The sequence below is a fragment of the Sciurus vulgaris genome (assembly GCF_902686455.1).
Source record: "Sciurus vulgaris genome assembly, chromosome: 11".
NCBI lineage: Eukaryota > Metazoa > Chordata > Mammalia > Rodentia > Sciuridae > Sciurus > Sciurus vulgaris.
In genome coordinates, this window is record NC_136472.1 from 97,001,275 (window position 1) to 97,028,869 (window position 27,595).

The window sequence follows — 27,595 nt, forward strand, 5'->3', positions numbered from 1 at the left end:
ACTTTTACTCTTTCCCAAATTTTAATACCTTCTTTACTTCATATTGGACTATTTCAGAGTTGAAGAATTCCATCCACGCGATTGACCAGTGTACTATAGGGATGAAAGTCACACATTCCCTGGGGGAATTACGAAGTCAAGGGTCAGAAGCAAACAAATCTGATTCAAATCCACTTCGTGCCTTTTGGATGTCGGCATTTACATTTTGATCTCTTGAATTGAAATCTATATATTGTGAATAGCAGCCATTGTTTGTACACAAAAGGAGCATCTTTTTCTGATATAAAACCACACAAATAATAGCTTATGGAAAAAATTAGGTTCATGGTTATCTACTATCAGACCTCTGAATGGAGTACTGTTTTGTTAAATCACTTTGGATTTTGATTTCTAGCTTTGAATAATTTCATTTTAAATCATTTGGGGGGAAATTACAAGATTGTGGAGCCTGGTCATGAACACAGATCAGTCAACGCTTTGAAGATGCTAACGCTTATGAGGGCTTGCCATTGCCAAATCTGTTAGTGGATTTTGAAAATATATGTTTCTCTTTTCATTTTTATAAAAATATTAAGAAGTTTAGCGATGAAGACTTTGAGTATCATCAGTTTTGGTGCTGAGATTCAGGTGAAGCTGGGTCTGTTGACTGTAATGCTCACATTCTTCCAGCTGATTTTTCCATGTTTGACTTTTTTACTCATCATATAAAATGGGCTTTAATCTCTGTGTTGGGAAGAGCTTAGTGCAACCTGTGGCACATCAGGAGCACTCAGCAAATTCTTTCTGTTGTTATCTCTATTACTGTCTTGGATATTTCTCTCCCTTTTTCTCATTTTTTTTCTGTTTATCTTGGGCACATCTTATTTTTTTATTCGGCTTCACAATAACAGAGTGAAAGTGGGGGTAAAAGAGAAAAAAATGTAACAAATTCAGAAACTAAGGAAAAATAAACTACAAAATGTTAAGCAATAGAGATAGGAGATAATACTTGCCCCAGAGGGTGGTCGTTGATGACGCTGTTTTGTTGCATCCTCAGACTTTTGCTCTAGTCCTAGGTCATGTTTGTGAGAGCTCCAGAAGGCCTTTGGCAGAAACATAAGCCACTTGATGTGAATGTAGGTGCTGAGGTCTTAGCATATGGATCCTTCCATGTATTCTCTTTCTAATCCTTTCATTCCCAATTAAGAAAAATTTCTTCATATTGATTAGGTCTATCATTGTGAGTGGGATTTTCTGGCAGTATTTCTTTGAGTCTTCCCAGGATATTAGATGTAATGGATCCAAAGTAAAATTTGTCATTTTTTTTCCTTTTCTGCTAAACATGACTCCTTAACTCATCCCAACTGTGTGTGTGTGGTACCACAGTCCAGCGTCTGAGGCACAGACCATAGATTCCTTTCCCTCCTTCAGTTAGTCCATCGCCGGACCTTTCCATTCTTTCCTAGAACCGTCTCTGGAGTCCCTGCTGTCTGTCTGTCTGCAGCACCTGATCTCCTCCTTTACCCTTTCAGGCTGGTGTTCCTCTCCCAACCACTTGTTTCTTCATTCTCTGAACTATCTCACATATTCTTGGCTTCTTAGAAAAAATTTTTATACTATTCTTCTATTTGGAAACCAGCAATGATTCCATATTCAGGTTTCTTTGCCAGTCTTTTCCTCACTTAGTTCAATGGAACTTCCTGCTAACAGTGCAGACACTTTTACAGTTAAATAATGTTTTTAATTGGATAATATGAACAGCATACAGTAATTCCATGGAGATTTCTGTGTGCCAGGCACTGTCCCACGGAGTTCACATTCATTCCACTATTTGCATTTTAGAAAAGTTAATGTGAATACCTGTAACTTGGTCAGTGCACCCAGTCACGGTTGACTCTAGTGCTAATACTTTTTCTGTATGCATTCCTCCCTCTTGCATGCTATGCTTAGTTCTGCCCTTTTACCTTTACTCATCATGTTCCCTGTTTCTAGAATATTCTTTCCCTTCAGTATGCCCAATTAATATCAACCATCCAAACATTGCCATGACTCATATATCTTTTTTGTTGTTAAAAATCCTAACATGTTCATAAAGATTTCTGCACAATCTCTCGTGTAATTATTTTGTCTTTCAATTTTTCAAAAATTGTTCAGCAGCACACAAGCTGCAAAGACTTGTTGAATGACTACATGGATTGTTTTCCCTCTTTTCAAGCAGATTTTATCATTCTGGCAGTTTTGGTCCATACATTAATTTTTACTCTCCCCCACAGATCACAGCATTCCACAAACACATGCGTGCGCACACACACATAAGTTGCTTGGATGTGGGAGAACCCACACCTTTTAGCACTTTCATAGGAAAATACCTTCTTATACTATGCACATAGACATACTCCAACCAAAAGGGCAGTGGAATGGATCCGGGTATAGACATGTATTAAGTAGGTAAATACAGAATAAGATTCACAATCTGTGTATTTGACAATATTAAATGATGTTCTTTTTTTCATACTCAGTATATATAAGCCATTGAGCTAATCATTTTACATTCATTATTTCTTAAGTCCTTAGAGCCAAATTGTTTAGTAAATGATGCAGATCATGCTCTGAATGGCTAAATAACAGACCATAAGCAACAGAACCCATTTTAAACCCCAGGTATGCTCAATTTTAAATATGTGTACTTAAGCACTATTACTATGTGCCAATCTTGTTTAGTCTTATTATTGTTGGGGTTTTCACCACTTGAGAAGTATCATCCTGTTTAAATCCACTGACTTTAAAATGCATTAGATCATGCTTGTGAAGTATTGTGGTTTCCAGCAACAAATAAACATCTAATAAATGATAGCCTTTATTGTTGGCATTCTCCAAATTACACTAAAGCGTTCATGATACTGTCTTTCCCCTACTGCAAACTTAACTTTAAAGGATGAATCAGCTATTCCTGACATCTGTAGAATGTGTGTGTATGTGTATGTGCTTGTGCTTGGGGTTTATGACCACAAAGCTTTGAGAGCGAGACTTAAAACTGAGCTACTTTACTACTACTTCCGATCATGTCTGCCCTGTGGGACCCACCCAGTGAATCTGATGGCATGCCTGTCCAAGCTCACAAGCAGGAATTAGGTGATGGGTATCAGAGATATCCACGATTGGCCCTCAGCGTCTTTGAAATGAACTTGAGTATTGATTTGTTTCAGGTTTTCACAGCATAGTACTTCGGGTCCTCTTCATAAAGTCTGTTGTCTCATTTGTGTGCAAGTTGGAAAGTGCTAGGTTCATGGGAAGTGGCATCACCTTTGTAGTTTTTATTTTTGTACATATTTTCTCTTCATTCAGGTTGTGGATTTAAGACATTTAAGAAATAATACCTGACTGAAGACTAACCAGAATAATAAAAATGCATGCAAATGAAAACATTTTGACATTTTTTATTTATGCTTTCAAACTTACAGAAAAGTTACATGATTTCAAGCTTAGAAAAATGTTGTAAGAATGTAATTGATTTCACTGTTACAGAAAATTATCAGACTGGTACAAATCACTCCTATTTACTCTTTAACCTATTTTAAAATAGGGCAATTTTATGTTTTAAAAATAGGCTTTCCTCTTCATCTTAGCATTTGCTTAGTATATAAGAGATCATATTCAGTAATCACAGTAGTAGAACAAATTATTCTTTTTGTTAACTGGGCCTCATTCTTCCTTGAATGGTCCTTAAAGGTGGAATTTGTTTTGGTTTTTAAATTAATATCCTCTTTCAGCATAATGCTATCCTTAGAAATTTCTGCACCCTTGCATCTAGTTCCTGGTCCTTATTTCCTGTACCTCCTTGCAGTATTCTTACAGATCAGTACTGAAAGATGTATCTGTTTTAAAGTTTAAGTGCATTTCAATTTGGAACATGAGATTAAAATATTTTTCAGTGAAGTAAAATCACATACTCTTTTATTCAGGTTGGAAATATTATGAGCTCAGGCAAATCTCAAGTGTGAGGAATCTAATTAAATAGGGGGGGAAATGAACCTTATTTTATTTTGCAGCTGTGGAATTCTAACATTGTCTTGGCAATATGGATGAGCATTGGATGGTTTAGTTTTAAATCATTACTTGAACTGGCTACATTAAACCAGTGTAATTAAAGGTATTTGTAAATGTAATACCTAATGTACTGTTTCTTAGTTAAATCTTAGAAGCAGAAATGCAAACATACAAGCTATGATTTCAACACAATAAGTGCTTATTTTCACATTACTCACATTCTTGTTAGGATCAAGTGGAATAATATGTGAAAACAGCTTAATTATAAAGTAGAAAAATACTGCACAACATGGAAAATATTTTTATAGGAGCAGACAAGAGAACAAAAACTGTCTATATTCAATAGGTTGAATAAAGGAGCCATTTTCAATATTGTTGGCATTAAGTTATACAGAACTTAATATATGCACATTTTTAATTTCAGATTCAAAATGCTAATGATGTACTAATTGCACCACTTGAGAAATTTCGAAAAGAACAAATAGGTGCAGCAAAAGTAAGTATTATTTTTCTATTATTCTTCAGATATTCTGATAATTCAAGATGACATAATTTCAGATGTTGACATTTTAGAAATTAGAATTCGCTTTTGAAATATTCCAAACTTCATTTTAAACTTTTCACTTAGAGCCTATTACAAAAACTGGAATTGTTTTAAACATAAGTGATATTATTTTTCTACTGAGCAGAGAAAGTCTACTTGTTAAGTGAGTTCCTCTTTCCACAACAATTGTAGGAAATTGACTTCTTTTGGAGAGAAGGTGAGATTATGGTAAAATTACTAGCAGCTTTGTTCCTAATATCCAAATAAAATAAAAATTAAGCACAGGACACATTGGAAATTCAGTTAGTCATTATAAAGTAACTTTTATTATCCTTGGTATTTTTCATTGTAAAAAAACGTTTTGTGAGAAGAACTTTTAAAATGCCATAATGCCTTTGCCTTAACAATTTATTGATTATGGACCAATAAAATGTTCCTTGAGCCTAGTAATCTGAAATTTACTTGTATCCTCTTTCCTAGACCCACATTTGACCCCTTGTTCAATATTATGTATGCTTATAAAATTTAAGGATTACAACAGAACTTGTTATCTTCCTTCCTTTCTCTGTTTTGGATTTCAGTTTAGTTAATGGCAAGCCCCTTTTCCCTTTCCAGCAATCCTGTTCATTCTACTCAGAATTATTTCCTTTCTTTCCCTTCTGCAATAGAGTACTACTGGTCTCCCCATCCCCATCGTAATCTGCTAACAAAATTTTGCCGTCTTTGATCATGTTATTGTTCTGGTGATACAACCTTCTTGATAGACACTCCTAGTGAAATTTTACATGGACCATTTGCTACATTTTAGTATATCCTGCTGCAGGGCACTTTTGTCAGTTTTCCATTCTTTGTATATACTTGATTTCATCCTTGCCTTTGCCAAAACCTTTCCTTTTCCTTGGAATATTTCTTACTCTCCCCTTTTTCGAAGTCTTGAAAGCTTGCTGAAGCTTATTTCATATCCCAGCATCAGAAAGAATCCTTCCTCAAGTAGGCTTTTCTCAGATATCCATTTTCCTCCCAGAATTTATTTTCTCCCTCTTATAGAATTGAGTTGTTCTTATACTTACTTCCTCTAGTAAGTTATCATAGTCTGCCTTGAATTAGAGGGTCTTTCTGTGTATTTCTCTACCAATTGTGAGAAATTTTAAGATCAAGGAATAAACCAGACAGTCTTAGTGTTAATTCTGCAAATATTTATCAGTTTCACAGTTGGTCCACATGTGGCAAACACACTGTTTGATAAAAATTAAGGGATGCAGTTGTAAACAAGAGAGACATGATCCTTGCACTTAGGTCCCTTATCAATTTTTGTTAAAAACAGACACTAAAGTAATTACAAATGCACTGAGGATTGGGATGCATAAGTGCAGGATGCTCTGAAAGGATATAATTAATGGCCCTTGTCCAAAGAATCAGGAAATGCCTTCCACAGGAAGTCTTGGTTAAGCAAAATGAGGAGAAAGAAATAGCTAGTAATGATATATACAGTAATGGGAAAGAAAAAAAAAAAAACCTTTCAAATGTTCCAGAAGAGGGAACAGAATGGGTATGAATAAAGGTCTTGATGGTGGAGAAAGATCCAGTCATTTTAAAAGAAGAAAGGTCCTGTATGTTTGGAGTATAGGGGACCATGGAGGCAGAGGTCATAAGCACAGTTTTATAATGGTCCACAGTGTTTTACTCCTTATGCTAATGATGCCAATAAGCATAATGATGCCAATAAGCAATGGAAAACAGTTGTAAGCAGGAGTGTAGTACATTGATGTTTTTAACTATCACTCTAGTTACCATGTCATGTGTGGATTGGGACAGGCAGAGTTCATGTCTGAATCGTGACAAGACATTATGGAAAAACATATGTTTATATGAACAAATATCACCTCATGTGGATAAAGTGACAGTGGCTGTGGAATTCAGGAGATGTGGGAGAGTTGTCTCAGAGGTACAATGGAGATAGTGGAAAACAGCTTATATGATGGAAATTGTGGACTGGGAAGTTTCAGGGGTGTCCCCCCCACAGGGTTCCAGGTTGCATAATGGAGTAGTTGCTGGATCACACACAGAGATAGGCAACATTTCGATTTGGATGGCAATGATGGTGAGTTGATCATTTATTTGTAAATAACTTGAGGTTTCTCCCAGGCATCCAAGTAGAGATATTGAGCAGGCAATTGTGTATCAGATCTAAAGTAGAAATAATGCATTTGGGAATTTAGTCCTCTAGCTGTTAACTAAAATCAAAATAGTAAATTAGATACCCCTGGAAAAAATAGAGGGAGAAGTGCAGGGGACCTAAGGCCTTTATAACTTCAGAACTCTCTTAAGTTTAATGTTTGGACAGAAAAACATGATAGGAAAGGAAACTGAGAGAGAAGGTACAGAAAAAGGAAGAACATTATAAGAATGTGGTTTCTCTCTCCTTGAAAGACAGTCTTAAAAAAATAAGAAAAACTGATTTTAATAAGAGACATATAGTAGTCACTTTCACTGAACTGTTACATCTTTGACCCAATTAAATGTTCACAAGCCACCTGCAAGTGGAGTGCTAGTGTTAACACCTGCTTACAAGTGAGGACAATGATGAGGTGATCCACACTCAATCACAGACCTAGGAAGCCAAAGAGTTTGGACCTGAAAATGAAGCCATTTTTCTTCTGATCCTCAACATACAGTATTTCATTTCCTCAGTGATATCTATAAAGCTGGATTACAGAACTTTGTGAGAAAATCTTTCCCAGATACAGGGTATTCCAAGTTTCCTGGCCATTCCAAAAAGGGTAAATTTGTGAGTGTGTGTGGGTTACTGCTTTCTCAGTAACACCCATTTTATTTTGTTTTGTAAACATGTCAGCTGTTGGACAGATCAATTGAGAATACCCAAAGATATTATTCCTTTGCCTGTGCACTGGGAGGTTGAAGTTTTGGTTAAATGAAACCAATAAAGTCTTACGCATAAAGTTAATCGCCTGTGGTCTGTCTGTGGTGATTCTGTGCATTTATCTGCCTGATGCTCTTAGCACTAAATTGTTTCTCAGCTGCTAAGTAATGCTTATTAAGTAAAGTGAAAAGCAAATTAAAAGTAGGCATCTCTGAAATATGTCTATGTGTCAATTTTCCTTTAACATTTTTTTTTTTTTTTTTTTTGCGGGACTAGGGATCGAACTCATAGTCTTGTGCTTTCGAGGCAAGCGCTCTACCAGCTGAGCTATCTCCCCAGCCCATCCTTTAACATATTTGAAGGTGTTCATTTTATTTTTTATCTCTTTATTACCTATTTGCTTTGGTATTTTCCTACTTGGTACATAAGTTAATTTCACAGATGATATTGTTGCTTTTCACAGTCTATTCAGTGGAGAAACCACAACCATTTTGGGGTTGATAAACTGAAACGAGAAGGCAGCAATGTCAATTAAGTGCAGAACCTTCTATTGCAGTCAGTGACCTCTTCAGCTTGTCTACATGGCAAACAGGAGTGGAAAATGCTGAGTCAGGTAGCCCTTGCCTCACAAACAGATGAAATTCTTTAGCTGAAGTGGATAGAATTCACGTTCCACAAACATTTCCTTTGTCATGCACGCCATGGAGCTTTGAGACACCTGATCCTTTGTAAGTAAGGCGCTCAGTGAGTTCCAGTGTGGTAAGGAAACATGGTACATCTGTGAGAAGCATCAGAAAAGATTGGACTGAGGGATGGGAGGCGCTGGTTCCTGCTTATTTGAGAAACTGAAGATTAGAAGAATTGTCTGTAAACAGTTGTCATGAATATATTTATTAAAAGTTCTTGATATAATAGTATATGAAGAATGGAATTGTATTACAGGCCAGACATAGTACAGCATATTACATGTATCAGAGAGTTAATCGAACATTTGTTTTATCTCCTGACACACTGCTGGTTTAAATCCTCAAAGATAAGGGGAAAGCAAGTATTCAGAACAATCAATGCCAACTAGAATGTCCACTGTATGAATATATTCAGAGTGACATTATTAGAGAGCAAGATGGATTATAACCCTTTTTTGGACACTTTTGGAATGAATTACTGTATTTCCTTGACGTATTGGAAATCTCCTTGCTCCCAGAGTGAATCGATTATGTCACGGCTGTTCCTTTCACACTTGTTCCTACATAGATTCTGACTCCATAACACAGGCAGAGTTCCATGTCTTTAATGACAAGACATTATGGAAAAACATATGTGTATATGAACAAACATACATATCAGACTATTACATATTTTAGTAAATGGAACTGACTTTAACCAGGCCAAGATCTCATTTTCCACAGATGGAGCACCTAGTTGGTGGCACAGTGAAGAACAGAACTTAGTGACTCCTGCCAGTCATTTTTTAACTCCTCCATGTTGCTCTTTTGAAGACTCCTTTGTGAAATATTTCCTTGTTTTTTTTTTTTTTTTTTACATTTAATGAATAAATATTTTTGTAAACTACATCTTGATTATAAAGATGTTTTAATTATGCCCAACTTCCCCACTTGAAATCAAGACTAGTTAACATGCTTCCCTTGAATTTGAAACATCCCCAGCGTACAGTAAGTATTCAGCACTGACTTGTTTAGAGATTAAAATAAAAGAGATTTGAAAAATACTGTATATAAAAGTTGAAAGATAGTTTTCATTTCTGTGGGAAATGTTTTTCAAGACAATGGTTTTTGTTTTTAATAAGACTTCAATAGAAATCACATGACATTCTTTTGTGGTTTTAATGTGGAAATAAATACAATATTAGTCATTTCAAGAAGAACTTGATTTTTTTTACATTGATTTCATGTTGAAGGCTGTAATGGAGCCCAGTAAACCTCCCTTTTTTCTGTCCATAGTGGGGTTTGATCCTGTCTCTGAACATTCATGTGTTAATTTTAAACATGCCTTGCACATAGCATTATTATGTAGTACCTAGAAAAAGTCTGTAGAGAATTGTCACAATTCATGTTATAGCCTTAGATTTTCTTCATGTGAAACATTGCTGCAGTCTGATTGACTCTCATTTATAAATGGTGCAGAGAGTCCAGACGAATTATAAATATTACAAATTATAAAATTTTTGCCCTTCAACTGAGTTGATGATCTGTTCTAACCTGTGATATTTTGGACTTGTGAGAATTATTGGAAAGAGTATGATTTATAGAGTTAAACTCTGGATTTAGTAGATCACACCGTAGCTTTTGTTCCTGTTGTCAACAGACCCAGCAGAGCATGGTCACGAATGATTTTTCAAGTACTATTGACAGTTGCTCAATTGAGTCTCTGACTACCGGAAAAATCTTCTCTGGCAATGACTGTATCAGTGACTGAGTTCTTTTGGCAACTATTGTAAGCCATTAGATTTTAATTGTATTGTATTGTATTGTACTGTACTGTACTAGCGGTTGAACCCAGAGCCTTTCACATGCTAGGCAAGTGCTCTATCACTGAGCTCCATTCCCAATCCTTTTTATTCTTTGAGACAGGGTCTTGCTAAGTTGCTGAGGCTAGCTTCAGCCTGCAATCCTTCTGCTTCAGCTTCCCCAGTCTCTGAGATTACAGGTGTTTACAGGCGTATGCACTGTATCTGGCATTGCTTTACTTTTTTCTTTTTATCTTTTTTTTATTTTGTTGGTACTGAGGATTGAACTCAGGGGTGCTTTACTACTGAGCTACATTTCCAGCCCTTTATATTTTTTATTTTGAGACAGAGTCTCACTAAGTAGCTTTGGACTCTTTTTTATTGTTATAGACAGAAAAATCGCTGGTGAACACCTTTAGAGACTGAGATTATAGTGCTTTATAATATATAACAGCATGATCTATGTCGTCATTCAAATTTGAAACCAAAACTTGGTATTTCAATGAAAATGAACTAAAGCTAATTAACTTTTCTGAGCCTTAGCTCCTCCATCTAAAAAATGGAGAAAATAAAAAAACTCACTTCATTGGATTGATTTAATAACATAATTTAGACATGTTGTAAAATCTGATTAGCATAATTTCTTCTGCATAATATAAACCAAGATGTTAGTTGCTTTTATTTTTTAATTGATAATAATTACTGCTATTATATACTTTTTGACCTTATAACAAAGTGCCTCTGTAAAGGCACTTTGTATATCAGTTAGTTTACCTTATTTTGTGTATATCAGTTAGTTTACCTTATTTACCTTAAGTTTACCTTATTTTGTGTATATCAGTTAGTTTACCTTATTTTGTTTCATGGAAGAGACAGATCTGTGTTGACCACAGAATATTAATAAGAATGGTTCACAGGGGTACTTGGTAAGAAGGCTTCAGATGGATATTACTGAAACTTAATTTCACCATACTGTTTGTGAAGCACTACTACATATAGCAGTCTTACAAAGTAGAAGGTGTCATTTTTTGGATGACTGACCTGAGACCCAGAAAGATCAAGAGGCATTGCCAGTTGCCCAGAGGTGAACACGTCCTCTGGCTGGGACCTGGGTCCAAGCCTTAGAACCCAATTCAGTAATGTTGGCACTATAAAATACCTGCCTCTTCTGTTGTACCCCATTGCTGCCAGTAGAAAAACAAACCAGATGGTATTCTCTGGAGGTAAGAAGCCAGTTGGTGTCCCTGTATTTGACACATAACACCTATCAACATCTATATGTACTAAGTCATTGTGAGAAAACACACTTATCTGAGTTTATTATCAGAATGACCTAGTAATAAGGGGGGAGAAATGAAGTATTTTACAAATCATTTTTGTAGAACACTTTGTTTTTTCAACTTGTAATATACTCTTTATGACTATTTTAAGTCAAATGTGCCAGCCTTTGAATTTTAACATTATAGTACCAGGTTGTTCCTTTTGCCCTCACCTATATTTTATGTATATAAAATTAGTATCAAAACTTAATGGTATACATTGAAATAATTGGAAAACCTCTAAAATCATGAATCATTGAGGAAAATGTTTAGTCACCTTTTACAGACTTAAAAACTAAATTATGAAGAACCTCAGACAGTTTCCCCTACAGAATTAACTAAAATCTTTTGTTACATATGAAGTTCAGAAAACTTCCAGAGTGTGATCCACCAATAAAGTGTATTGAGCCTCCATGTATCAGGGCATTCACCATCAGCTGAGAGGCAGTGTCAGCACTTGCTAACAAAGAACATCTGGTTACTATAGCATTGAAAGATAAACAAAAAATTGTGCATATTGACTGATAAAATCATTGACTTTTTCACTATTTGTGTTACTTTGTTTATTCAGATCAAAATACAATCTCAGAAGCTCTTCAGATATAGCCCTTCACCCCATGCTTGCCTCGTAGACTTTTTGTTGAGACTTTCATTGTGGTTTGATTTCCTTATTCCAAAGTAAAGAGATCTTTAGGCATGTAGGTGTGTTCATATAATATATTAACAGCAGCTATCTACTACCTCATCCTCCCTTCTCAGTTTTTAGTCATTAGTTTGATTAAAATATTTAAGTCACTGAAACATTCAGGTGAACAGTGTTGATCTGTATTGTACCAGGCATGTTGCTTGGCCTTGGGGACACAAAAGATAATATTGATGCTTGCCCCCATGGCCCTCACTAGAGCAGAAGAAACCCTAGAGAAACAATTAGAGCAGAGTAGCCTTAGTGCTGTTCTTGAAGTACTTGAAGGTCACTCATAGTATTTTCCAAACACAGTGAAAGGAAAAGTTTCTTTGCCTAGCCAGGGAGGGTGACAAAGGCATTTAGCAGGTGCAACTTAAAGACTGGTAAAAGTTTTTCAGTCAATCAAGGAAAAACAGCATCTTAGGCAAAAGGGGACTGGTAAAGGAAGGGACACAGTGTTATAAACAACTTGTGACATGACAGAAGCTTGATGTGCACTGGTGGGATTATAGTTACTGCTTTTATTTATTTATTTTTGAGCATAAACCACATTAAGAAATATATTTTCCATCATAATTTAGCATGTATATGTGCTAATAACTTCTGTTACTACATGAAATATATGCTGCTATTTTCGGTTATATTTTAATCTATTTCATTAGAACAAATGCTGGTCATAAACCATGAATCTAATTGTATAACCCATGAGTGTAGCATCAAACCTGCAGAATGAATAAAACTTGGGCCAGAACTTTCTCTGTGTATGTATGTGTAACATAAAGGTGGAGTTTATGAGAAATGAGGCAGGAGATAGCCAGCTGGGGCGGAATCATGGAGAATTTTGTGGTACATCAGGGAGTTTTTAATAAATAATCATACTAATGATGATCAGGGCATGATAGACATTGGTTTCATTTGTCAGACAATGTTCTAGGCAGCTCACATATACCTTTATTTAATCCTTATGATAACCCTGTGAGGTAGGTCCTGTTATTTTCATCCTTTTCTTACCAGTGAGTAAACTGAGACACAGAGAAGGTAATGTCATTTACCCAGGACTAGGTAACTGGTAAATAACAGGACAGGGATTGCACCCAGGCGGACCCATGCTCCTAATCTTACTACTATAGTCCTGCGGCCCCTGGAGTCTTGAATCTACATTTCAGGAAGACAGTCTATGGGCAATGTGAAAGACTGGCAACAGGAGTCCAGGTAGTAGCCAATAATTCATCATCGGTTACATTAAAAGGTTGAAGGTAAATTGTCTACCATCAGAGATCCAGCCATTTCCCTATTTCCTCCCAGGCATGTGAGTCTTGGTAACAAGAACATCCTATCAGCAGGAGAGCATGTGGGGAACCTCAGGTCAGGCCTGTGTCAGATCACAAAGGTTTTTGCTCTAAGCTTCCACTGAATACCATCAAGTGAATTACAGACATTTAGAGTTCTCTGTCGTCTCTTGTGGAGGTCATAGAAAAGCCTCATATTGGTCCTCCAGTTTCCTTCAGGTACCACATCTTTCTCTGCTTTGACTTAGCAGCTCCTGTTATTATGTTTTTCTATTTTGTCAGTATAGGTCTCTGCTCTACCTTAACTTGTGTGTTAGCTGTCTGTTGCAGTAACAAATACCTGAGATAAATCAACTTAAAAAGAAGAAAGGTTTATTATGGCTCATAGTTTCAGAGTGTTCAGTCCATGATCACTTGACTCCATTGCATTTGGGCCTGTGGCAATACATCATAGCTAGGAGTGTTGGGTAAGGAAGATGCTGACTTCATGGTGGCCATGAAGCAACGAGGGGGGGTGGGGAGGAACAACCTGGAGTTCCAATAACCCATAAAGGCCACACCCCAATAACCCGTCTTCCTTCTACTAGGCCCCACCTCCTAAAGGTTGCACTACTTGCTAATACTGCCACCGATTGGTGGCCAAGACTTTAGCACGTGGGCCCTTAGGGGATGTTCAAGATTCAAGCTTTAGCTGCTTTTCTTGGAAAACTTACTCTGTCACTCCCTTTGGGTAGAAAAGTTTTGTCTCCTGTCCTTGAATTCTACTGGTATCAAGTTCCCAAAGGAAGAGTGGCACAAGAGTGAATCTACCAGCGTCATTGAGTATTTTTTATAGTTTTACTTACTGGTCTGGAGCAAGTATCTCAGTAAAGGATTTTGGTGCTACTGTTCTGTCTTCTACCTTAGAGTGAGTTTCCACCCTGCAGAATTAAGGGTGACATTTGTTTCCTCTGCTGATTTGAAAATGTAAATTTCATGTTTCAAGGCAGGGATTGACAAGCTGTAGCCCAAATCCAGTCTGTTGTTGATTTGTGTGTTTCATGAGCTACAAATGCTTATTAGACTTTTAAATGCCTTTTTAATTTAAAAGAATAGTATTTTGTGTCAAAAGCAAATCATGTGAAATTCATATTTAAATGTCCATAAATACAGTTTTATTGGAACCCAGAATCACACATTTGTTTATATGTTTTGTAAAGTTCCTCTTCTTTTTGATCATCCATGTTAAGTAGGTGTGTAGGTCAGCATGTAGTCCACAAAACACAAAATATTTACCACTGGCCCCTTACCGGAAAAAAAAAAAAAAAATGACTGAAATAATTGTTTCCAACTCTGTAATGTACCTTGTCTGAGATCAGAGATATTAGTTTGATTTAGCTTCTGTTTTAGTGTTTCGTGTTGCTGTAACAAAATACCAGAGGTTAACGAATAAATAAAGAGCTGTATTTGGCTCTTGATGCTGATGATAAGAAAGGGCAAACAGCATTGTTTGTTGGTGATTTGGTGAAGGTCCCTTGTCTATGTCATAGCAAGGTGGAGTAACAGAAAAGAAACTGGCTGAGTGCAGAGGCAGCATGTAGGAGCAAGGAAGCTCTAGAGATTCAGTACAGGTGCCAGACTCAATTATAACAACATGTTCTTTTGGACCTTCCTCAGACAGTGAAAATTCACTCCTGAGAGAAATGTTCTAATCCTTCTTAAAGACCTAATCAGCTCTCATAGCCCCATCTCTTAAAGGTCTTAGTACTTCTCAACATTACCACACTAGGGAGCAAACTTTCAACATGTGTACCACTGGGGACACACTCAAGTCATATCCAAACCATAGCAATTTTATATTGAAAAACCACAGAATTTATAGTAAGATAAAACTGGGTGTGATTTTGAACATTAGTGGTTAAAAATAATATTTATAACACAAACACCAATTTTTTTTTATTTCAAGTGTATTATTTTCATGAAAATCTTTTACTTTCCAAGTAAAATATAGATTTTCAGTTTAGGGTTGTGGTTTGGCACACAAACAGTTTAGAAGAGAAAGAAGAATAATCTTTTTTTACCTCTGTAGCAGAAGGTATTTAAATAGTTAGAGAAGGTCAAGTAAAAACCACTTCACTCTGTGACTGCATAATTTTTAAAAAATTATTTGTTTTAATTAGTTATACATGACAGCAGAATACATTTTGACTCATTGTATACAAATGGAGCAGAGCTTTTCATTTCTCTGGTCGTTCATGATGCAGAGTCACCCCATAATTTTATTTAGGTTTCAAATCTCCACCAGAACCACCAGAACCACTGAATATGGTAGATAATCCTCTTCCCAACAATCTTACTTTAAGAATATGGTAGATCTCATCATAGATTTAACTTTGTTTTGTCTCTGTGCACTCTTGCTTTTTAAAAAAAAAATAATACTTTTTTTGTATACTTAAATGAAAAAAGTTTCTTTAGAATTGTGTAGATAAATGGACTCATTTATGGATCAGGAAATTTTTAATTTGTGAATATGTTTGCAAAGATTCAGCTAAGAGAACAAGCAGCATGTACTGAGTACTGAGAGAAATAAGATAAGGTCTGCCATTTGTATTCACACTAGTGTACAACTTTCGTTGACTTTATTAATAGGTTTGGTTTAATATAGCTTCCTACTGTTCTGCATTTAGAGTTGATTTTGTGTCTTTCTCCTCAATGTAGTCAGGAATAGTCTGGAGCCAAACTGAGTGCTCTCCAGAGACCATGCAGCCCACATTTGTGTGGAGAGCCTGGTGATTTACTGACTCTGAATTGGAGAGATGACCTGGACAGTTACTGTAGAAACCCAGTGAGAAGTGAAGTGAGCTCACTGTACAAGGATTCCAAGCATTGAAAAAACTTCCCTTATTTGGTAAATGTGGTTAACTGGTCCCAGCTGGTAATGCTGGTGAGCTCATTGTGAGAATTGTGAGAATGTATTGTCTCTTTAAGCCACATTCTTGCATCTTTGTTTTTACCATTAGAATTAGAGTGTTAAGTAGTATTTGTGTAATTTTCTTGATATTTCATAGGCTGAATGAAATCAGAAATAACAGTTCCATTTTGAAATTTAAAGCTCAAATGCACTGACACTTTAAAAATTTCTCATATTCTTTTTCTGCCCTTCCATGTTCTCCACTTTGCTTAATCTCTGGGGAAACTTGGGTTTAATTTATGCCTTAAAGAACATGACTCCTTTGGGAAGCAAATACTTGAGTATTTTGGGGACTTTGCTGTACTTCTTTCCTCATACAAGTTTTCTCTGCGCATTTAAGATTTTGGGCAGGGGGGAACCTATTCATTACAGTTTCTTTAATTATCATGTGAAGAAATCAAAGGCTACAGCTTCTCATGGCTTCTCTTTAAAATTCCTGCTTCGGGTTTGACTGTATCCTGGGTCTGGCCTATCAGTTCTTTCAGAAGCAAATGCATAAACTTTGAGTCAAATGGGCCTTGGTTTTAATCCTGGCTTTTCTGGGTGTGAACTTGGTGACTTTTGTACAGTTCCTGACTATCATAACAGTGAAAAGTGATACCAATCCTTCAAGGGTTATGAGAGTTGACATGTGTAAAGATGCCTTGTTCAAATTTGAAAATAAATGTCAGCTTCCCATTCTTTTTGTTACATTGTTGGACTAAATCCAGCTTTTCCTTGGCCTGTCTTTCAGCTGTCTCCTTTTGGATTGTGTACTTATGACCTGGCTGGTGCTCTCTTCCCCTGTCATTAGTTCTCCATGTGGTAGCAGGAGGAAAAGGGGCCTCTGTAGATATACCATTCGAAGTGTGGTCCAGGGGCCAGCATCACCATCCAGTATCTTACTAGAAATACAGATTCTTGGATTTACCCCAATCTAATCAAATCAGTATCCACATTTTAACAAGACCCTAGTTTATTCAAATGTGCAATGAAGTTTGAGAAGCATCATTCTGTATTATTTGCACAGCTCTGATGAGGAGTGCAGTCCTTTCTATCTTTTTCTTTCCCCTTGGATTTCCAAGTACCTGGATAGTTAAAGAGAGGTGACAGAACTTAACAACTCTCTTTCCCCACCTGTGCTTACCTGTCCATCAGTAATTCCATGCATATGTGAACTTCTCTGCCCATCCCACTCACCTTCTCTTGCTGGATTCTAATCATAAAGTTCTTCCGAAACAGGCATTCTTCCTTTTTGGGTTTTGTGTATGTTTTTGTTGGTTTCTTTTTTGCTCCTCAATGTTGCTGTGGTTTCCTCCTGGATCAAGAAATGACAGAATTTGGTATCACCATTCCTGTTTGCCTGGTCTCCATCTCCCACATCCAGATCTGTCGTTTTGTCATCTACCTTGCCACTTATATTAGAATTTGAGCTGGTGACCACTGGTATGTTTTAATTTCTTTTTCTTTCTCAGGAGGAGAAGTCCCTGCTATAGGAGCTCTTCTTCCTGCCCAGCTCCTCTGCTGTATTGATTGATTCATGCCTTTCCTACTTGGCGAGAATCATCTCTTTCTCCTCTCCTTTTGGCTTCCCCACACTGCAAGTGCTGCATCTCCCTTGGGTCTCTTACCCCACAACACCACCTTTTTTTTTTTCATCAATTTTTTGTCCTTATTATGGTTTTCAGATTTAAAGTTATTTGGCAAAAGGAAAAAAAATCTTTTGGACTCATGACAGCCTGCTCTGGGGTCTTTCACAGTCACTCAACACTTTCCCTTCCACGCACTGCATCGGAGCTGGGTTGTATTTTATCTTTTAACATGTTCAGCTTAATCTCTCAACTAAACTCCTGGAGAATAGTTTTTTATTTATTCATTTTGATAATTCCAGTGCTTAGCATAATAGCACAGCACAGTTTATATGTCTGTATTGGTATATTTCATGTTTATTTTTTCATTAATAGTATAATTCTGAAAATGAAGAGCTTGATTTAGAGAACTGCATGAAGATGGCAAATGAAAAATAGGAAGATTAGAAAGAGTGACAGGTTTAGTCTTTGGGGTTTCCAAGAAGGAACATGGTGTTCCTTTGGGTGTTTGTGGGGTAAGTGATAACCCTAGAGGGGAGTATCATTTCAGACCTCTTTTATGTTTTTATAGGATGATAGCCAAGGTAGTTTATGTGTGGAGAATACTGATCAATTTGAGGCTTGTCATTTACCCACATATGACAACAGTTTGTGCACGGGGTTCATCCTTAAAATTCATTTTATGAGTAATGCCACTTAGGCAAAATCAGAACAAGGTCTCAAAGAGTGGGTGTTTGCACTCTTGCACTGCCTTTCATTCTGTACACTTGTACCGTGGGGTCGTGTCTTCCTGAGGCTGCTTCAGTATTTCCCTATGTAGTTGTATTCTCATGATCATAATATAAAAGTAGCCACTCTGCAATTGGTATCAACTTTTCTGATTACTAAAAATTTTCTCAAGTTATTGTTTAAAAAAAATCTATAGCAACAGTAATTAAAAACATCAAACTTATTTTAAAAGTAATAATTTCTTTTTGGTTGTTCTTCCTGTTGGTTTAGAATAAACTATTTCTGTCCTTTTACCCTAAGTGTCCCGAAATGCCATCCAAGGCTTTGGTATAATATTTTTTCTTTTAGTCTGTCATATTTATTTTACAGGGGCCAACATTTGGTAGCTAGGAATTCATTTCCATAAACAATCCTATAAACCTAATAAATTTAAAAGAATGTCAAAAAAGAATCATTTAATGTTAGCTAGCAAATTGGTTCAAAAATGTTAGGAGCCAAGAAGGAGCCACTTAATGATGAAGTCATGAAAATGAACATGTGATTGGTGAAACTAAGCAGAGCTGCAGCACTTGCCTGAAATTTGTTTCAGGTTTTATCCCCCTGTCTCACTTCTCTCTCAGTTTTTTCATTCCAGTATGACTTTACCTTAGTGAAATTTATTGCTTACATTTCAAACTATCTCCAAATCCTTCCTGGGCACTCTCTTCCAAAGAACTAATAGTGTGACAAGGCAAATCTTGGATTCAGGAAAAATGTGGAGTATTTTGTTTTTTGGGTACAAATGGGACTCAATTCCCCAAGCCACACCCCAGGCATAATGCAGAAAGCAGTGAATATTAAAAGTGCCAAAATAGATAAAGAGCCTGGGTGGTCACATAACAGGGAAAATAGGACATTTTTGAGTTGACTATTTGGGTGGATGTTCTTGCAAATTCAAATCCACCCAGTTCTCCCTGCCTGCTCCTCCCAGACTGTAAGCCTAAAATGTGAACTGGCTTATTTCAAAACACAGTTGTTTTCACGCTGATCATAGGGTACATATACATTTGCTATAGCCTATCTGGCAGCATCCAAAGATGACCTGGTTTGGCCACAGATCAGTGAAACAGTACTTATTAAATAATGCAATTGGCATGTGGATTCTGGTTAGACTCCAAAGCCCTTGCTCCTCCATTGTGCCTTGTGGCCCTAGTTTAAGGGACGGAAATGGTCTCACAGCCACTTTCCCTTTAAGCCAGGGCTAGGTATGTGGCTCAGTGGTTAAATGCTCCTGGTTTTAATCCCTGGTACCAAAACAAGAATAACAACAACAACAACAAAAATGTGCAAAGAATCGGATTCCACTTATCCAGGAATCAGTTTAAGTCAATTCCATTGTTTTTACTGGATTATTAGGTGTATTCATCCTAACTTCTACTGTAGAAAACCATCTATTTGCTTTTGAGTATGTACCTATATAAATTTGAAATTGGTTCATAAAAAGTGTTTTTGTAAAATTATATTACCAAAACATTTTTAAACATGTTTTGCTGATTTTCATATGTTAAGAAACAGTAGAAAGAAATAATTTAAAAACTATAATCGCCAGGTAAACTTCAGATTGAAATTTTCAATTTTTTTTTATACATGCCTAAATATACCTGCAAAAGTTAATAATAAAATACATTAAAATAGGACAAGATGACTGGAACCAAAATGAAATTATAAGCATAGGTCTGTAGAGTTCAGGTAACAAAATGTAAATTTTTTTTAAATTTCCACACAAAGAACTAAGTACTTTGGAAAACTAAGTGAACTGTTTCTTTCTAACAGCATTGAGTTCTCTCTGTGAGTTAAAAACAAGAAGAAAGATGAACTTCATTTACCTTGTTCAGTAGGTGCCATCTTTTGCATGTGCTCAGACCCTTAGAAGCCAAAGGTCTACATGCTTTATTCTAAGACTTTGTAAGTGGGTAACCTTGGGTAAATCAGTATCATAGTATAGAGTTAATAGCTGTCTGTGTTACTCAGCTTAGTGTTGCTCTGACCAAAAAAAAAAAAAAAAAAAAATTTAGAGGAGGAAGTTTCTTTGGGCTCATGGTTTCAGAAATTTTGTCCATGATTGGCCAGGTTCATTGCTCTAGGCCCAAGTGAGGCATGATGGAAGGGGCTGGCCGAGGAGCAGTGCTCCACTCATGGTGGCCAGGAAGTAGAGATACAGAGGGGAATTGGCATAGGGAGAGTGAATCTTTTCAGGGCAGGCTCCCAGTGATCCACCTTCTACAGCTCTGCTCTACCAACCTACAGTTAGCACCCAGTTAATTCATTCAAATTAAGATGAACTGAGTAGGTTACAAGCTCTCAAAATTCAATAATTTCACCTCCAAACATTCCTGCATTAACACAGGTGCTGTTGGAGGACACTTCATGTACAAACCATAATATTATCTCTTTGAATTTTTAGGAAATCAAATGAAATTTCTGGTTAGAAATGTTTGGTGAAATCTCAAGTATTAGTCATTATGACTATTTTTCATCCTTTTTCAAAACAAGTATTTCTCTGATTTCTTTTAATCTGACAAGGTAGCTATTATACAGGGAACAGACTTCCTTTAAAATCTGTGAGAAAAAAAAAGTTACTGGAAAGGATGATGAGCCATCTGTCAGGAATATGCAACAATACATTTCTTTATAAGATTGATCTAAATGACCTCATCTTAGTTTCCTTCAAACTCTAGGGTTCTGTGATTGCTTAACTTTGTAAATTCTTAGTTATTGAGAAATATCCAACTTTTTGCTATCCCTTAGTTTGGATATTTTCCCAAAGCTTGGAAGTAATTCTTTATTGTAATCTAATTTTCCTTATAATCAAAAGAGTTAGCTATTGTGTCTGAACTGATTTTATTTAGCACAGTGAAGCCCATGTCACTGTTTGGGGATTATATATTATTGCATTAATTTATGTATCATTAGCTCACCCACTTAAGGACACATTAGCAACATGACTATAACTATTTGCAAGATTGCAGTGATTGGACTGGGGACGTTGCTTGCTGGTAGAGCACTTGCCTACCTTGCATATGGCTGTGAATTTGATCTCTAGCAGTGCGCGCGCGCACACACACACACACACACACACACACACACACACACACACACAGATTAAAATAGCAATAACCGTTTAATTTCTTTGTGAAGCTATCAAATATAGTGGGAGGAACACTGAATTAGGTTTAGACTTTATGAGGACCATCCTTGATTTAAAATGAATTGTAGTCTGTTTCTGTGCTTAGTCAAATTAGATAGTTTAAAAGAAAAATACTTACTGAAAACTGCAAGGCCTGGAATCTTGAGTCACAGAATGTCCAAAAAGGGGAGTCATTAACTGCTATGTACTCCAACTATCTATCTGATGTTCAGAGTTCTTCCCACCCATTTCATCTAACAGTTACCTTGTCTTCTACTTAGGCTAGTGAGAGTGAAAGCGTATTTGAGGCCATTTGTTTCATTTGTTGACAGCTTTGTGTGACAATTCTTTGTTATTGAGCATTTCATCATCCCTACTTGAACCCAACACTGTGCAGACACTGGAGATGCATTGATGACTAAGATATCATCTTTGCTCTTGAGCAAGCTTATGTGAAGTTCAGCTCTGGTTCTCCATAGCTTTCCTTCTTAAAGATGGCTTATGTGGAATTAATGATGGTATATAATGCTTTTCCTTCTGATAACCCATCAAATATTTATAGATCACTACATAGCTTTCATCTAAAACTACATGACCCTTTTCATCTTCATTTTCTACTTTTTGAAATAAGGAGATTAGATAATTTCCCTGGGCTTTCTACCTCAAAAATCCCTGAGGTTTGTAAATGATAATTGTGATTTTTTAAAAAAAATTTAAGTATTCATCTGACCAAGATGTGTACTATCATGCAGTGTAATTGTGTGAATTAAGTGATGGATATAGAGATGTGCACCCTGACCTTCCTTGGACCCTGTTGCCTCTGTTGTTTACCAGGAGTGCTGTAGTCAGCACAGGGCCTATAGCAGTCAGCTCCTTCTGACTGACTTCAGATGAATACAGTTGCCTCCTCAAGGGCACATCTCTCCTGGGTCAGGCCACAGTTCAGGGGCCCACATGCCAGGACTTTCAAGCTCCCTACAGGGTGATTCTCCCAGGCAGTGCTCACACCAGGACTCGGCTCGCCCCTGAGTGAGCCTGGCATTGCCTCCCTGGATCATAGTTCTGTCAGTTCACAGTCCGACTGTGGAGAAACCATGCAACACAAAAAGGGGTTTTTATGAGTGCTCTTTGTTACCCTCTCAAGCCTGTATTTTATAAAAATATGGTTTCTTTTTTTAAAAAATTGTTTTCAGATTAGTGCAACCTTCCTGATAGTGAAAAGAGTAAATATACCAAGATATGTCAGAATTTCAGATATGAAGGTGCATTTGACCATGCAGTTCAAAACATCATTTACAGCTTCAGCGACTTTGACAACTTTGACAATCAGCCTTACCTCCCCTTTAAAAAAAAAAAAATTCTTTTTCATAATTTAGCTTGACATGTATCCTGAGGCCCTGAACAAATTGCTTCTGCTTGTCAGTAAGTGATTTTGTTCTTTATGAAATGACTTTAAACATTTAGAATTTAGATTTTTGTTTTAGAGAAAGGTGGGGTTTGCAAAGTGTTGGATAGGGAAGAAATTCAGTAGTTTTCTAAACCAGTAGGGAGCAGGCATGGGAATGATGGGGGCATGTGCACAAATTTGTGTGGATCTATATATTCTCTTTCCTTCCAACTCTAATATTCTTTGGTTAGTTACTAAGATCTATTTTAAAAGCATGTGAAGAAAAATAAATGACTATTCATTTTGTAGCATTTAAAATGATATTGTTATTCAAAGGAAACCAATTTCCCATTTTTATCATAAAAAGTCTTAAAATAATTTATTCTAGATAATTGAGATTTTAAAATCATAAAGCTAATGGATCCTAATATTCTTTGTAGAGGAAATGGGACTTATATGATTCTTAAATGCTGAAGAAGTAGGAGCATCTTCTACCTCAGAGGTGGAGGGATGTTGATGAAATAATGGTGGTGATAGGGTCCCATGTCACCTTGCTACTAGAGTGCATTATAATCTGTAGAACGTGGTCCTTTTACGTGTATTTTCTCATTTGTTTCCTAGTAAGGCTTCAGCATCCCTGCAGCAGAAGCCAGTCTCGTATCCTTTGAATTCCAAAACGCTGTATTAATTAAACTTGTCCTGTGACATTTGCTGTATGTTCTGCTTGGTGTTGTGTATCTTTATGGTCTGTATTCTCACTTCTATTTAAAAGATAAAATCTTTGAAACAAAAGCCGTGCCTTAAAAAGTATCTCAGAGGACAAAGTAAGTGTTCAGTAAGTAAGTAATCAATCACTGAGGTGGTCTTTTGTGTTGAACAAGAAGGTTATAATCATCCCTGTTCCTACACATAAGGAGAATAAAGATTGTACAGGTTAAATGACATTTTCCCATCTTAGCACATTTAATAAGTGGTCTGGTCTACACCCTGGTTTTCTGATTTAGTCTAGTAATCTATTAGCCACAGGAGTTCAAAGATGGGAATCTATTTTCTGGAAGAGTAGCAGACCAGTCCTGAGTGTCTGTGTTCTCTTTAGTCTGCTCTCATTCTGGCCGGATGTCTTGATTTATCATGCACTCCTGCTGATTTTCTTATTTCCTTGACTGAATTCTTGACCCTCTCTGTCCACTGTTCCAATTCTTAGGGGAGCTCTGTAAGGTCCAGCTCCTTGGATTTGAGCCACAGTGTCAGGTAGTCCAGGCCAGCTCTTGGGACTTTACCACAGTGGGCTGATTGAAGGATTGGAGTTCTTTGGCCGAAGTACAGTTGGGAAATGAGTGGGAGGTTAAGGAACAAATATGCAGAAATAAGACACAAAATCTAAGAGTAGGTCAGTAGTCCAAATTTAGAGTTTAAGAAACATTCAGAAGATGGCAGTCCTGGGGGATTTGAGGCAGACTTTCCTTGCACAGCCACATCTTTTAAAGGTCACATTTTTAAAAAAAGATCTTGGAGGTTCAGAGATCAATAAGTGTAAGAAGTAAGTCAAAAGGACTCAACCATTAATGGATGAACTAGAGGAGAAAGCCGATACCATGGTAAATGCCAAGTGAAAGTATATGTCGGTATATATATATATATATATATGGGGACACAAAAGGCCACTCGATGACATGTGGATGTCCAGTCTCGTGAAAGGTGATGCCTCAGGTGAATCTTAATGAATGAGTTAGAGCTAGCCAGAAGGAAGGTCTTGTTTGCTTGGCCAAGATGTTGCTTTTGGTCCTGTAGCTTGGGAGAACCATCCACATAGGGAAATATGATTATAAGAACTTCATGTTTAATCAGTCTAATGAAAGCATGGATATTGAATAGGAAGAAGTAACAAGAGCTTCAGGAATACCAGGTAGGTAGTCATAAAACTAGTTTAGCTGCAGACAACTAAATTAAATTATTTCACTGATGTTGGAATGTAGAAGTAGACAAAAGTTTTAAAATACATTTTGGAGGCCATAATCATAAACTGATCAATAAATGTGGATGATTAGGGAAAAGGAGAAGTCAGAATGAATGACCGGTTTCTCTGTCTTAGTTTGTAACAAACCATAAAAAACGTTTACTCCTAACTAGAAACCTTACCCCTGTGTCTGTACATCAGCTCATGAAGGAGTTTGTGAATGGATACCTTTGTTCCTAATTCTTTTATTGCTTTAATTTAGGCCTTAATGATCTCTTGTCTGTACATTCTTTTTCAGATCTTTTTTTTTCATTTTTTTACCAGAGTAGTCACCCTTAAAACACCATATACGATCTTTATCTGATCCCCAGTCTCTCTCAGCAAAAATTTGCAAATTCTGTAAACAAAGTATAGGATGCAAGGTCTAAAAATTTTCAGGATGCATTGAAAATGTCATAATTTGGCAAACTTTATCTTGCAAAATACCTTTGGCAGTAATAATTTTTAGTTATGACCTACATCCTGATTTCCACTGATCATGAACTAGTCACTGATACCTGACTGATATATTTTACCGTGTTTATGTTGTATTTTGTCTCTTTCTCCCACCAAGTCTCAGAACCTCCAGTAAAGGAATTAGGTCTTGTTTATACTGGTACTGTTAGTGTCTTAAGTTCTTAGTATTCACTGAATGAATAAATCAGTGTTGGTTCAGTTTTGCATATATATGTATACACATACCTATGTGTATGTATCATACACACACACACACACACACACACCTGTATCCTGAACAAAATACCTCCTGTAGTATGGACAAAGCACTAGTTGCAATCATCTAACTACCTGAGTGATAAGTCTTTCACTTTATGCATTCTGATCCAGAATTGTATCATTTGACAAGGGTAGCTGTGTCCTGAAAGAAGTCTGTTGTTCTGAAAAACAAGGTACTTTGACTGATTGCTCCAATTAAAACAAATTGCATTATCCTTCTTTTATATTGTGTTTCTAATTAATCAGTTGTATGTTCTAAAAAGTGGTACTCTTTTCTCTAATTCATACTGTAAAATTGTTGTTTTAAATCTGTATGTGTAATTAAAAAGAAGCTACCCTTATAAATGGAACTGATTATGTATAATATCTGCTTAGAACTAAATGAAAAAGGTTACATTCATGAAGGAAACCTCTTTGCTGCTTCTAGAAAAATCTTAAAATGTCAGATTGTTATTCAGTAGCTATAATTCCCAAATACGTTAGCTGTTGAGTGCTTTCTACCCTTTAAAATAGAAGCATGTTCTTTTTTCTGGTTTTCCATATATACAATAACTGAGCTCTTAGGAAGATTCTGGGCTTCCTTGGTCACATTTGTTAGTTGTTATCCCATTTCTATCAGAATAATATGGTATACTAAATAGTTTAAAAATTCTTCCCTGTGACTAATGTGAATGTCTCACATTTGGTCCATTTCCTTCTGTTGTTTCCTTTTGAGACATAAGAGAACAGGTGGTCACCATGTGACAATTCAATTTTACAAGCAGCTAAATGAACTTGTAATTTACTTCCTTCACCTTGGAGATCCTTTCTGGTGCACATCATGTGTCCATCAGAATGCTAGGAGTATTGTATTTGAGCAGCGTGATTTCCATGGAGAATTGAGGGATCATCTTATAAGAAATGACAGCCCTTAACCAAGGCCGCCCTTTACAGAAAAATTTAGGGGGCATGTGTTTGTATGTGTGTGCATGTGTCCTTTTGGGATTGAGTTAAGGCTTTTGAGTTTTGTGTTTTAAATTTTAGCTTTACCTAATTGTAAATTATTCAGGTGTTCCTAGTCTGTTTGAAATTAGACTTTAGAATATGGAAAGAAAATGTTCAGAGCAGAGGAAAGAACAAAGAGATGATCCCTATTCTTAGCGTTTGCATTAAAATGAACTTTTTAAATTAATTTTCAAGTATCTTAATAATATTCAGACAGGTTAAATTGGGTTAAAATTTCACTTTTAGTCTAGCCATAGTGAATGACCAAAAAGCCATAAATAAGAATTAAGGTGAGGAGGAATATAGAGTCACAAATAATGAAAAGAACAGATTGTCACCTTATTCAGTGTAATTAATATTTTACAGAATACCCTATCACTGAAGTCCAACAGTATGCACAAATGAAGCAGACATTTATTTCTACTTCTTTCTATTGTTGTACATTTTCATAACTTGGTTGTTTTAATTCTCAAACCTGAATTAAGATCATCATTAAAAGCATTTGCTAGCTGTTTCTTGAGAAATGACCCACACCTAAGAATTAAGCCCACATTTTACTCAACAGCTGCTGCTTTATTTTTCTTTTGATATTCTTACAAAAGGAGTAAACATTGTTTGAGAGTGAGGATTGATTCTTACAATGGTGTTTTCCAGAGAAATAAAGGAATATTTTTAGTCATTCGTGCTTCTATGTTGTAAGGAAGCATGGAGGTGTGTTCTGTCAAACAGTTCTTCAGGGTGTTCAGTTTTACCAGGAAAGGTGTGACTAGTGCTGGCTTAGTTGGCATGATCATAAACATAGTCTAGACTGAGCCGTGGGAGTGATGACCTTGGTAAAGTCACAGGAGGCCAGATTGTGACTCAGGGCT

At 36.4% G+C, this 27,595-nt stretch overlaps 1 protein-coding gene across 3 annotated transcripts in view; it reads left to right on the top strand.

The window, feature by feature from the left end:
• Nucleotides 1–27,595, top strand: part of ARHGAP42 (Rho GTPase activating protein 42) — a 254,950-nt gene that overhangs the window by 148,751 nt on the left and 78,604 nt on the right. For 2 of the 3 annotated variants that reach the window (XR_013757530.1, XM_079101943.1), the window contains exon 4: nt 4,451–4,522. The exons of the other annotated variant lie outside the window; for it this stretch is intronic. Coding sequence is in view for 1 of the 2 variants with exons in the window: in XM_079101943.1 (XP_078958069.1) it covers nt 4,451–4,522 (72 nt within the window). In the remaining variant the exon portion in view is untranslated. The remainder of the gene's footprint in view (nt 1–4,450; nt 4,523–27,595) is intronic. 3 annotated transcript variants of the gene reach the window in all.